Genomic DNA, 14,817 nt, shown 5'->3' on the forward strand with positions numbered 1-14,817 from the left:
TAAAAAGCATAGTCTGGATTTTCATCATGGCCATTTGGGTATTGATGCCACCATATTGTTATATTGTAAATATGAAGTTTTCACACATATGAACTGTCATTTTGTTGGTAGTTGGAGTCTGTCATAGCATCAATTACACAAACCTAATAATCTCTATAATGTTTATTGACAATTTGAGCTGTTTATTTAGCCTCTTTAAATATTAGATGCTGATCTGTGACTGGGTGGTTACATTGGTAAAATGATGACAATTATTTTCTCACTATTTGATCTCCTTTCAGTTTCATCCATCGTCATGACGAGGCATTTTCTACAGAACCCTTGAAAAATACTGGTCGTGGGCCACCTTTGGGCTTTTACCATGTCCAAAATGTACGTAAGTGGTAGAGAGTCTGAGATAAATGTTTTTCCTTTTGTATATATCTTTAGTTATTATAGTTTAATCATTTGTCCTCTCACAAAGAATATATTCAGTGAGATAACGGATTTCACGGATCAATTCCCAAATTATATAAAAAATTATACCACTGTCTTTGGTTCCTTGCCCAGGTTCCTAAAACTTCTCTACTATTAGGAACTGCAACTACATGGTCCATCATGTTCTCAAGTTCCCTTTTAGGATTCATTTAAACTACAATGTACTCAGACAAACAGTTGATAAGAGTTCATTGTATTCAAATTTGCTGCAGGAACAACCTTTGAAATGGACTGGACTCTCTCACATCCCCTACTGGGGGGGGGGGGGTAATTTCTGCTGTGGCCTCTTGTATATCTTGTTCTCTAAAATTAATCATTGTCAGTAACTAAACTGATTTAAATGATCTCACAGCTATTTGTCAATTCATGAAACATTTTAGTGCATTCATGTTTTATTTTACCTGTGCAGGACTTGCAGAACTATCTCTGGAAGTATAAGATACAATCCCTAAAGTGAAAAGGAATGCCAAAAAAAACCAAAAGTGCTGAGAATATCATATTTAATTTCAATTCACAAATATTAAACTGCTGTGTCTCTTGTATGAATCAGCTTCCATAGAACTAATTTTGCAGGGAGCAAGATACTTTTCTTTACAGATAAAGAAGGGCTACCTCTGTAAACTTCTGTTTTTCTTATATTTATATTTTCATAGTAGACAAGCAGGACTGAGTTGTATTAGCTTGTTAGCAAACCAGGAAGTTATTGTACTCAGCATGTGCAAAACTTAAACTTATAAAAGAGTGAACAGCCAAAAAAGAGACCACAATGGATTTCTAGAGTTGAATGTTTATGAAATTGAAAAGTCCATTAAAGGGACAGTCTACTCCAGAATTTGTATTGTTTAAAAAAATAGATAATCCCTTTATTATCCATTCCCCAGTTTTGCATAACCAACACTTTACTTTTTACCTTTGTGATTACCTTGTATCTAAGCATCTGTAGACTGCCCCCTTATCTCAGTTCTTTTAGTCAATCAGTGCCGACTCATAAATAACTCCACTGGAGTGAGCACAATGTTATTTATATGGCACACATGAACTAGGACTGCCTAGCTGTCAAAAACTGTCAAAATGCACTGAGATAGAAGCGGCCTTCAAGGGCTTAAACATTAGCATAATAGCCTGCCTAGGTTTAGCTTTCAACAAAGAATACCAAAAGAACAAAGCAAATGTGATGATAAAAGTAAATTGGTAAGTTGTTTAAAGTTGCATGCCCTATCTGAATCATTTTGACTAGACTGTCCCTTTAATCATACAAGAAGCTGCACTAAAATAGTTTTCTGATGTTTTGGAATACCCTTAGAACTGCTTCAAAATCTTAAAAAGTGCATAGCATTACCAATGATTTGCAATAGACCCATATGCCAGACAGATAATGTTTGTTTCCTCGTTGCTATTGTGACAGATCTTATGTGACACAGTGACAAACATGTCCCTGGTCCTGGGGTGTTGTGATGAACAGCTCTACCCTCTGATGTAACAGAAAATGTCTTTTTGTATATCTCTGCAAAATGTATAATATCAGTGAATACAAGTCCTGAACAACTGATTTCCCATAGATTGCTGTTGAGGTAACACAGTCATTCGTGGAGTATGTGAAGACTCAGCCAATTGTTTTTGAGGTGTTTGGACATTACCAGCAACATCCATTCCCCCCGCTGTGCAAAGATGTACTGAGGTAATAATAACCCAAAGCTAGGCCTACTGTATACAGCTTTATGCAGTAAAAAATACACTCTGTTACCTATAGTAGCTCATGCATTTTATATAAACTGATAACTAAAGGAAACAAGAGGGCAGACATTACACATGAAGAAATACATCTTTTTTTTTTTTTTTTTTTTTTAAATGAGGGTAGACCATGTTCATGTTATCTGTATAGCTATGGGTTATGAGCACAGCATTGCATTATTCTCTTATGACCTTTTTTACCTAAAAAATAACATATGAAACAGTAGAGATTTACTCATACACATGAGCTACACATCATTTATAAAATGGTGGCTCAATGGCATCAAAAAAGTTACTTAAGTTGTTGTTTATGCTTAGATATAAATTCCAAATGGACACTTACCCCCTTCCCTGGCACACATGCCTTGTTGTAATAGTGCATTACAGGGGGTACTTAGCCCAGCAGACACCCATGCTTTGGTATAATAGTGCAGTACAATGATGTTTCTATTCCATCAAGTATTATTCAGTGTTGCCAATGTAATATATCTGTTGCCATTAACAGACAGTGCTACATAACTCATGCACTCACTGACAATTACTGTGTATGTCTTCACAGCCCTCTGCGCTCCTGCAGACGTCTCCTCCCCAGGGTCATGCCGCTATCCAAGCCAGGTAACATTTGCATTACTAGAGTTTTTGAGCCCTAGAAAACACTATAGCAATATTCTACATTGTACAGTTTATGAGTCCCCAGCATTTTGTTCTATCCATGGTATAGGTTATGTCAGGCTATAACTGGCTATAATGTTCCAAGTAAATTTGCACAAATAATCACAGCAGAATCAACAATAGTTAAAATCAGTAATACTCTGACGGCCCTGAATGGGGGAACCACTTTTTTTACAACACCTGACTGTTTAGTCGGATACTGATTCATCTTCATACAATTTACATAACATAACATAATATCACTGTGATCTGAAATTAGAGCTGTTCTACTTATTGTGGGGGAATTCTCAGATCAGCAGTAATACAATGAAATGTACACAGACCATTAACACCCATAAGAAACACAGGCCTAGATTTGGAGTTTTGCGTTAGCCGTCAAAACCAGCGTTAGAGGCTCCTAACGCTGGTTTTTACCGCCCGCTGGTATTTGGAGTCAGTCAGGAAAGGGTCTAACGCTCACTGTCCAGCCGCGACTTTTCCATACCGCAGATCCCCCTACGCCAATTGCGTATCCTATCTTTTCAATGGGATCTTTCTAACGCCCGTATTTAGAGTCTTGGCTGAAGTGAGCGTTAGAAATCGAATGACAAGACTCCAGCCACAGAAAAAAAACAGGAGTTAAGAGCTTTCTGGGCTAACGCCGGTTTATAAAGCTCTTAACTCCTGTGCTCTAAAGTACACTAACACCCATAAACTACCTATGCACACCTAAACCGAGGTCCCCCCACATCGCCGCCACTCTATTAAAATTTTTTAACCCCTAATCTGCCGACCGCACACCGCCGCCACCTACGTTATACTTATGTACCCCTAATCTGCTGCCCCTAACACCGCCGACCCCTATATTATATTTATTAACCCCTAATCTGCCCCCCACAACGTCGCCGCCAGCTACCTACAATAATTAACCCCTAATCTGCCAACCGCACACCGCCACCACCTACGTTATACTTATGTACCCCTAATCTGCTGCCCCTAACACCGCCGACCCCTATATTATATTTATTAACCCCTAATCTGCCCCCCACAACGTCGCCGCCAGCTACCTACAATACTTAACCCCTAATCTGCCGACCGGACCTCACCGCTACTATAATAAAGTTATTAACCCCTAATCCGCCTCACTCCCGCCTCAATAACCCTATAAGAAATAGTATTAACCCCTAATCTGCCCTCCCTAACATCGCCGACACCTAACTTCAATTATTAACCCCTAATCTGCCGACCGGACCTCACCGCTACTCTAATAAATGTATTAACCCCTAAAGCTAAGTCTAACCCTAACACTAACACCCCCCTAAGTTAAATATAATTTAAATCTAACGAAAAAAATTAACTCTTATTAAATAAATTATTCCTATTTAAAGCTAAATACTTACCTGTAAAATAAACCCTAATATAGCTACAATATAAATAATAATTACATTGTAGCTATTTTAGGATTAATATTTATTTTACAGGCAACTTTGTATTTATTTTAACCAGGTACAATAGCTATTAAATAGTTATTTACTATTTAATAGCTACCTAGTTAAAATAATTACAAAATTACCTGTAAAATAAATCCTAACCTAAGTTACAATTAAACCTAACACTACACTATCAATAAATTAATTAAATACAATACCTACAATTAACTACAATTAAATAAACTAACTAAAGTACAAAAAATAAAAAAGAACTAAGTTACAAAAAATAAAAAAATATTTACAAACATTAGAAAAATATTACAACAATTTTAAACTAATTACACCTACTCTAAGCCCCCTAATAAAATAACAAAGCCCCCCAAAATAAAAAAATGCCCTACCCTATTCTAAATTAAAAAAGTTCAAAGCTCTTTTACCTTACCAGCCCTGAAAAGGGCCATTTGCGGGACATGCCCCAAATAATTCAGCTCTTTTGCCTGTAAAAAAAACACATACAATACCCCCCCCCAACATTACAACCCACATACCCCTAATCTAACCCAAACCCCCCTTAAATAAACCTAACACTAAGCCCCTGAAGATCTTCCTACCTTATCTTCACCACGCTGGGTTCACTGATCCGTCCTCCGAAGTCTTGATCCAAGCCTCCGAAGTCTTGATCCAAGCCCAAGCGGGGGCTGAAGAGTGACGTCCATCCTCCGGCTGAAGTCTTGATCCAAGCGGCAAATGAAGAAGTCCATCTTCGGGAAGAAATCTTCATCCTATCCGGGCAGAAGAGGACATCCGGACCGGCAAACATCTTCATCCAGGCGGCATCTTCTATGTTGTTCCATCCGATGATGAGCGGCTGATCTTGAAGACCTCCGGCGCGGATCCATCCTCTTCTTTCGACGTCCAACTGAAGAATGAAGGTTCCTTTAAGGGACGTCATCCAAGATGGCGTCCCTCGAATTCCGATTGGCTGATAGGATTCTATCAGCCAATCGGAATTAAGGTAGGAAAAATCTGATTGGCTGATGGAATCAGCCAATCAGATTCAAGTTCAATCCGATTGGCTGATTGGATCAGCCAATCAGATTGAGCTCGCATTCTATTGGCTGTTCCGATCAGCCAATAGAATGCGAGCTCAATCTGATTGGCTAATTGGATCAGCCAATCGGATTGAACTTGAATCTGATTGGCTGATTCCATCAGACTTCGGAGGCTTGGATCAAGACTTCGGAGGACGGATCGGTGAACCCGGCGTGGTGAAGATAAGGTAGGAAGATCTTCAGGGGCTTAGTGTTAGGTTTATTTAAGGGGGGTTTGGGTTAGATTCGGGGTACGGGGGTGGTGGGTTGTAATGTTGGGGGGGGGTATTGTATGTGTTTTTTTACAGGCAAAAGAGCTGAATTATTTGGGGCATGCCCCGCAAATGGCCCTTTTCAGGGCTGGTAAGGTAAAAGAGCTTTGAACTTTTTTAATTTAGAATAGGGTAGGGCATTTTTTTATTTTGGGGGGCTTTGTTATTTTATTAGGGGGCTTAGAGTAGGTGTAATTAGTTTAAAATTGTTGTAATATTTTTCTAATGTTTGTAAATATTTTTTTATTTTTTGTAACTTAGTTCTTTTTTATTTTTTGTACTTTAGTTAGTTTATTTAATTGTAGTTATTTGTAGGTATTGTATTTAATTAATTTATTGATAGTGTAGTGTTAGGTTTAATTGTAACTTAGGTTAGGATTTATTTTACAGGTAATTTTGTAATTATTTTAACTATTTTAGCTATTAAATAGTTATTAACTATTTAATAGCTATTGTACCTGGTTAAAATAAATACAAAGTTGCCTGTAAAATAAATATTAATTCTAAAATAGCTACAATGTAATTATTATTTATATTGTAGCTATATTAGGGTTTATTTTACAGGTAAGTATTTAGCTTTAAATAGGAATAATTTATTTAAGAGTTAAAAAATTTTCGTTAGATTTTTCGTTAGATTTAAATTGTTAGGGTTAGACTTAGCTTTAGGGATTAATCCATTTATTAGAGTAGCGGTGAGGTCTGGTCGGCAGATTAGGGGTTAATAATTGAAATTAGGTGTCGGCGATGTTAGGGAGGGCAGATTAGGGGTTAATACTATTTCTTATAGGGTTATTGAGGCAGGAGTGAGGCGGATTAGGGGTTAATAACTTTATTATAGTAGCGGTGAGGTCCGGTCGGCAGATTAGGGGTTAATTATTGTAGGTAGCTGGCGGGGACGTTGTGGGGGGCAGATTAGGGGTTAATACTATTTCTTATAGGGTTATTGAGGCGGGAGTGAGGCAGATTAGGGGTTAATAACTTTATTATAGTAGCGGTGAGGTCCGGTCGGCAGATTAGGGGTTAATTATTGTAGGTAGCTGGCGGCGACGTTGTGGGGGCAGATTAGGGGTTAATAAATATAATATAGGGGTCGGCGGTGTTAGGGGCAGCAGATTAGGGGTACATAGGGATAACGTAGGTTGCTGCGGTGTACGGAGCGGCAGATTAGGGGTTAATAATATAATGCAGGGGTCAGCGATAGCGGGGGTGGCAGATTAGGGGTTAATAAGTGTAAGGTTAGGGGTGTTTAGACTCTGGGTTCATGTTAGGGTGTTAGGTGCAGACTTAGGAAGTGTTTCCCCATAGGAAACAATGGGGCCGCGTTAGGAGCTGAACGCTGCTTTTTTGCAGGTGTTAGGTTTTTTTTCAGCTCAAACTGTCCCATTGTTTCCTATGGGGATATCGTGCACGAGCACGTTTTTGAAGCTGGCCGCGTCCGTAAGCACCGCTGGTATTGAGATTTGCAGTGGCGGTAAATATGCTCTACGCTCCTTTTTTGGAGCCTAACGCAGCCCTTCTGTGAACTCTAAATACCAGCGGTATTTAAAAGGTGCGGCCAGAAAAAAGCATGCGTAGCTAACGCACCCCTTTGGCCGCAAAACTCCAAATCTAGGCCTCAGTGATTGCAATTTCGCAAATACAAAGCAAATCATTAGGCTACAAATGGAATTTTATGGATGAAGTTATTAAAAGTTAATAAGGCAACATAAAAGTATAACACACACACATATATATATACAGTATATATATATATAGGAAGTAAGTCTACCAAAATTCCTAATTATCTTTGCAACATTTGCATATTTAATTCATATTTCATTTCATATTCCATTTCATTTCATAGTACACATGTACATGACCATGAAATGAAATATGAAATGGAATATGAATTAAATATGCAAATGTTGCAAAGATAATTATGGATTTTGGGAGTCTTACTTACCTTATCACATTGGATGACTTCTAATTAGAAAAGTGAAACAGATAGACAGCTTCACCTGAGTGAATTGTTATATATATATATATATATATATATATATATATTATTATTATTATTTATACATACACACACACACACATACAGGGAGTGCAGAATTATTAGGCAAATGAGTATTTTGACCACATCATCCTCTTTATGCATGTTGTCTTACTCCAAGCTGTATAGGCTCGAAAGCCTACTACCAATTAAGCATATTAGGTGATGTGCATCTCTGTAATGAGAAGGGGTGTGGTCTAATGACATCAACACCCTATATCAGGTGTGCATAATTATTAGGCAACTTCCTTTCCTTTGGCAAAATGGGTCAAAAGAAGGACTTGACAGGCTCAGAAAAGTCAAAAATAGTGAGATATCTTGCAGAGGGATGCAGCACTCTTAAAATTGCAAAGCTTCTGAAGCGTGATCATCGAACAATCAAGCGTTTCATTCAAAATAGTCAACAGGGTCGCAAGAAGCGTGTGGAAAAACCAAGGCGCAAAATAACTGCCCATGAACTGAGAAAAGTCAAGCGTGCAGCTGCCAAGATGCCACTTGCCACCAGTTTGGCCATATTTCAGAGCTGCAACATCACTGGAGTGCCCAAAAGCACAAGGTGTGCAATACTCAGAGACATGGCCAAGGTAAGAAAGGCTGAAAGACGACCACCACTGAACAAGACACACAAGCTGAAACGTCAAGACTGGGCCAAGAAATATCTCAAGACTGATTTTTCTAAGGTTTTATGGACTGATGAAATGAGAGTGAGTCTTGATGGGCCAGATGGATGGGCCCGTGGCTGGAGTGGTAAAGGGCAGAGAGCTCCAGTCCGACTCAGATGCCAGCAAGGTGGAGGTGGAGTACTGGTTTGGGCTGGTATCATCAAAGATGAGCTTGTGGGGCCTTTTCGGGTTGAGGATGGAGTCAAGCTCAACTCCCAGTCCTACTGCCAGTTTCTGGAAGATACCTTCTTCAAGCAGTGGTACAGGAAGAAGTCTGCATCCTTCAAGAAAAACATGATTTTCATGCAGGACAATGCTCCATCACACGCGTCCAAGTACTCCACAGCGTGGCTGGCAAGAAAGGGTATAAAAGAAGAAAATCTAATGACATGGCCTCCTTGTTCACCTGATCTGAACCCCATTGAGAACCTGTGGTCCATCATCAAATGTGAGATTTACAAGGAGGGAAAACAGTACACCTCTCTGAACAGTGTCTGGGAGGCTGTGGTTGCTGCTGCACGCAATGTTGATGGTGAACAGATCAAAACACTGACATAATCCATGGATGGCAGGCTTTTGAGTGTCCTTGCAAAGAAAGGTGGCTATATTGGTCACTGATTTGTTTTTGTTTTGTTTTTGAATGTCAGAAATGTATATTTGTGAATGTTGAGATGTTATATTGGTTTCACTGGTAAAAATAAATAATTGAAATGGGTATATATTTGTTTTTTGTTAAGTTGCCTAATAATTATGCACAGTAATAGTCACCTGCACACACAGATATCCCCCTAAAATAGCTATAACTAAAAACAAACTAAAAACTACTTCCAAAAATATTCAGCTTTGATATTAATGAGTTTTTTGGGTTCATTGAGAACATGGTTGTTGTTCAATAATAAAATTAATCCTCAAAAATACAACTTGCCTAATAATTCTGCACTCCCTGTATATATATATATATATATATATATATATATATATATATATATATATATATATATATATATGTACACATACATACACATATATATATATATATATATATATATACCCACACACACACTCATATATATATATATATATATATATATAAACACACACACACACACACACACACACATATGCTGATGAAGGGGTTGTGAACCCCGAAAACGTTACAATAAAGAAAATTGTGAAAGACCTGAGAGTGCATTTACCTTTGTTCATATATGCTATCTATATTTGCACCCAGGCTGTTGTCTCTTGGTGGGCTGACCTGGAAACTGCTTGGATATATATATATATATATATATATATATATATATATATATATATATATATATATATATATATATACATATATATATATATCTCTATATATACCCACACACACTCACACACACACACATATATATATACTGACAGTTTGACCGCTGAGGGAAAGAGAAACAAAGTGCGCATGCGGAGAATCCGAAAAAATATTTTTTGATAATAATGGAGCGCGCTCAATAGAATGCAATGGCGCGATCGGTAACCCAGTGATAGGCGCAACAGGCAAAAGGTAAAAAACTAAATTAGTAGGGAGAAGCGGTGGGTGGGCTGCCTAATTGCAAGTAAGACAAATTATGAGGGTAAAATATAAACATTAATAGAAAACGTTAAAAAAAAAGCTGCTTTATTAATATAATTAAACAAGATTTCTAAGATTAAAGAATAAAAATGTTAATGTTTATTGTCCCTTTATTAAAGGGACACTGAACCCAAAATTTTTCTTTCGTGATTCAGATAGAGTGGCCCATTTATCAAGCTCCGAACGGAGCTTGTGGGCCCGTGTTTCTGGCGAGTCTTCAGAGTCGCCAGAAACAGCAGTTATGAAGCAGCGGTCTAAAGACCGCTGCTCCATAACGATGTCTGCCTGCTCTGAGCAGGCGGACAGGAATAGCCGGAAATCAACCCGATCGAGTATGATCGAGTTGATTGACACCCCCTGCTGGCGGTCCATTGGCCGCGAGTCTGCAGGGGGCGGCGTTGCACCAGCAGCTCTTGTGAGCTGCTAGTACAATGCTGAATACAGAGAGTGTATTGCTCTCTGCATTCAGCGATGTCTTGGGGACCTGATCCGCACTGTCGGATTAGGTCCGCAAGACATTTGATAAATAGGCCCCATAACATGCAATTTTAAGCAACTTTCTAATTTACTCCTATTATCACATATTTTTTTTTTCTCTTGGTATCTTTATTTGAAATGCAAGAATGTAAGTTTAGATGCCGGCCCATTTTTGGTGAATATTCTGGGTTGTTCTTGCTGATTGGTTGATAAATTCACCCACCAATGAACAAGTGCTTTCCATGGTTCTGAACCAAAAAAAATAGCTTAAATGCCTTCTTTTTCAAATAAAGAAATCAAGAGAACAAAGAAAAAATGATAATAGGAGTAAATTAGAAAGTTGCTTAAAATTGCATGCTCTATCTGAATCACGAAAGAAAAAATGTGGGTTCAGTGTCCCTTTAAGTACAGTTTCTCAGATTATTTCACTTATTAATTATCAATACTCTCACTGTTTTTAGGCTTGCATGCCCCATTCATTCCCCCGGCACTGCATTCCACCTTTTATATGCTAAACTCACTAGTACCCATGCTGTCTGCAGAGAAGGGTCCTATGGGCAATTGTGTATCATACACAGGGCTACAGCTTGAGCCTCCTGGGCTGAGGATGACTGGGGCTGTGACAAAGGCTCAGAGGCATGGTGCGTGAGGGAAAGACCCTCTGATTTTACACCTGTGTGCAGTGCAACTTTATCTATCAATTCTGCTGTGTATTGTGCATGACACTGTACAAGATGACCTTTTAGAAGTTTCATACCCAAACTAACCTAATGGCAACACTAAGTGACTGCAGAAAATGAGTGCACATATATATCTAAAAGATGGCTTGTTATGTCACATTGTTGTATTTCATTTACATGTCTAGCTTTAGTTTTACCAAAAAGTATTTTTGGCAAAATGCTCCTATTAATATAAATCTTTTAAGATAATCTTTATTATTCACCAAGAGCCTCATTGGAGATTAACACTTGCTCTGTATAGAACCAGGGCTATTGGATCAAAGTATTTTTGGTCAAATGCTCCTATTAATATATCTATTTTAAGAAAACATTTATTATTCACCAATTTTTATTCAAAGTTAAGTTATATGTCAGGTTTTTGTGCACCATGAAGCCCTTTTTTTCCTTTTTCTATTCCCAATATATACATTGTGTGAGGGGTGGTACACTAGGTATTACCTGTTAAACCTCAATACCTGTACAAAGGGCCAATTCTTTTTCCTGTACTTCTTTTGCTATAACAATATAGGTCATATATTTGTGTGTGTGTCCCAAATACCAGCGGTTGTGCTCACCAGTGCCAATGTACCTTTAACACGAGCTTTCACAGGGCGTGCTGTGACATTAATGACATTTCATAGGTTCCACTTGCAATAGAATGTGCTACAAAGGTGGATGTGATATTTACCTCTGTTATGTTTGACGGCTTGTGTTTGTTTCAGATATTTTCCTACATTTGAACTGTTTCACTCTTATCATTTCACTCTCTGTCATTGCCCCCTTTATCATAGTGTACAATACTCAATAGGCATTTAAAGCCAGCAAATGTTCCTTGCTGGTAACACAAATGTTTTTTTTTTTTAAATTACTTGTTATTTGTCCCTTTCATATCTGATTTTTTATTAATTGTTTGTCTACATGGCTTTATCTCACTAAAGTTGAGTGTATGCCACAGCTTGTGCCCATTTTAAATATAACTGTAGACACGGTCCATAAATGACAATGTACCCATAAGTCCTCCTTGAAAACACTCTGCATGTTACTGCTGGTCATCTGGCTGTATTGTGAGATTTGTATTCTTTATTTACCATTGTGGATTATCTATCCCCTTGTGTGTTCTTTCTGTAATGTATCTATTTCTAATAGTTCCTGCTACTAAGCTGACCAGACAGCGTGTTCCCAGTACCGGCCAGTGCCACTGTAAATATGACCTGATGGCGTACTTCCAGATCTGTGAGCTTGAAGCAAATGGAGAGTGAGTCACCTGCTATTATTTTCACTACCACATTGCTTTTTTAGGTTTCTGAATAATGTTTTCACCATGAGTAATATGAATTTGACAAAAATATATGATATCTATATTAAAGGGACATTAAACACTTTACGATTGTAACATAGAATGTTTAATTATATGTAGTAAATATTTGTAATATCATTTCATTATTTTGTCCCTTTTTCCTATCATTTAATTTTAAAAATTGTGGGCTTTCAAATTCCTGTTAAAAGTACAGACTCCAGACTTACAGGGATAGAAAGGTCAAAACAAATATGTGCATGGGTGCAAGTAAATTTTAAATAGAAATATTTTTACTATATACTTCCATTAACAAAAATGCTTTGAGATTGTATTATAAAATGTTCAATTACATGTAGTAAAACAATTTTGCAATATGCGTAAATTATTTATTTTGTCCTCTTTTCAGACACCTGACTAAAACTAAAATGTGCATTTAAATTACATAATTACAACATAATTCCATTAGTAAAAATGATTCTTGTTAAAGTTGTTACTATTTTTAGTTGCATATGCACATATGCTGTAAGTGCCCTGTGCACCAGCATTCAAACACAATACCTTCTCTGAGGGTCGGCAGTGGCTTGCATGACACAAATTAAGGGCCAGATTACAAGTAACATGCTAACTGTTTTGCTCAAATTTATTGCGCATTGGGTTATCGAGCTCTGGTCAACTGTTACACTCGAATAGAAAGTTGCACAAAATACTTTAAAAAGTACAGTTACACACATAATAACCTAAAAATTATTGGGAAATAAAATTGCAATCAAAAAGTATAAGTGCTCAAAGATATGATGTTTCAGGTGTTATGATTTATGTAAGAACTTACCTGATAAATTCATTTCTTTCATATTGGCAAGAGTCCATGCTAGTGATGTATGGGATATACAATCCTACCAGGAGGGGCAAAGTTTCCCAAACCTCAAAATGCCTATAAATACACCCCTCACCACACCCACAATTCAGTTTAACGAATAGCCAAGTAGTGGGTGATAGAAACAAAGGAGTAAAAAGCATCAAAAAAGGAATTGGAAATATAACTGTGCTTTATACAAAAAAACATAACTACCATAAAAAGGGTGGGTCTCATGGACTCTTGCCAATATGAAAGAAATGAATTTATCAGGTAAGTTCTTACATAAAATATGTTTTCTTTCATGTAATTGGCAAGAGTCCATGAACTATTGATGTATGAGATAGAAATACCCAAGATGTGGAACTCCACACAAGAGTCAATAGAGAGGGAGGGATAAAATAAAAACAGCCATTTTCCGCTGAAAAAATTAAATCCACAGCCAAAAAAATAATTTTTTTCTCATAAATGAAAGAAAAAAACTTGAAACATAAGCATAGGAATCAAAATCATTCTTAAAAGCCCATGAAGTGGAGACTGATCTAGTAGAATGAGTTGTGATTCTCTGAGGCGGGGCCTGAACCGACTCCAAATAAGCCTTATGAATCAAAAGCTTTAACCAAGATGCCAAGAAAATGGCAGAAGCTTTCTGACCTTTCCTAGAACCAGAAAAGACAACAAATAGACTAGAAGTCTTTCTGAAATCTTTAGTAGCTTCGACATAATATTTCAAAGCTCTTACAACATCCAGAGAATGTAAGGATCTTTCAAAAGAATTCTTAGGATAAGGACACAAAGAGGGGACAACAATTTCCCTATTAATGTTGTTAGAAATCACAACTTTAGGTATACATGTAAATGAAGTCCGCAAAACTGCCTTATCTTGATGTAACATCAGAAAAGGTGACTCACAAAAAAGAGCAGATAATTCATAAACTCTTCTAGCAGAAGAGATAGCCAAAAGGAACAACACTTTCCAAGAAAGTATTTTAATATACAAAGAATGCATAGGCTCAAAAGGAGGAGCCTGTGAAGCTTTCAAAACCAAATTAAGACTCCAAGGAGGAGAGATTGATTTAATAACAGGCTTGATACGGACCAAAGCCTGAACAAAACAGTGAATATCAGGAAGCTTAGCAATCTTTCTGTGAAATAAAACAGAAAGAGCAGAGATTTGTCCCTTCAAGGAACTTGCAGATAAACCTTTATCCAAACCATCCTGAAGAAACTGTGAAATTCTAGGAATTCTAAAAGAATGCCAGGAGAATTTATGAAATATAAGTCTTCCAAACTCGATAATAAATCTTCCTAGAAACTGATTTATGAGCCTGTAACATAGTATCAATCACTGAGACAGAGAAACCTCTATGACTAAGCACTAAGCGTTCAATTTCCATACCTTCAAATTTATCAATTTGAGATCCTAATGGGAAAACGGTCCTTGAGACAGAAGGTCTAGCCTTAAAGGAAGTGGCCAAGGTTGACAACTGGACATCCGGACAAGGTCCGCATA

The 14,817-nt window shown here is 37.5% G+C and overlaps 1 protein-coding gene across 1 annotated transcript in view; it reads left to right on the plus strand.

Moving 5' to 3' along the window:
- KIF1A (kinesin family member 1A) overlaps positions 1-14,817 on the plus strand; it is a 200,416-nt gene that overhangs the window by 141,365 nt on the left and 44,234 nt on the right. The window contains 4 exon segments of the mRNA XM_053711551.1: positions 282-372; positions 2,037-2,155; positions 2,768-2,823; positions 12,301-12,409. Coding sequence (XP_053567526.1) covers positions 282-372; positions 2,037-2,155; positions 2,768-2,823; positions 12,301-12,409 — 375 coding nt within the window.

This window comes from Bombina bombina, chromosome 4, assembly GCF_027579735.1.
Source record: "Bombina bombina isolate aBomBom1 chromosome 4, aBomBom1.pri, whole genome shotgun sequence".
In the NCBI taxonomy this organism is placed as follows: domain Eukaryota; kingdom Metazoa; phylum Chordata; class Amphibia; order Anura; family Bombinatoridae; genus Bombina; species Bombina bombina.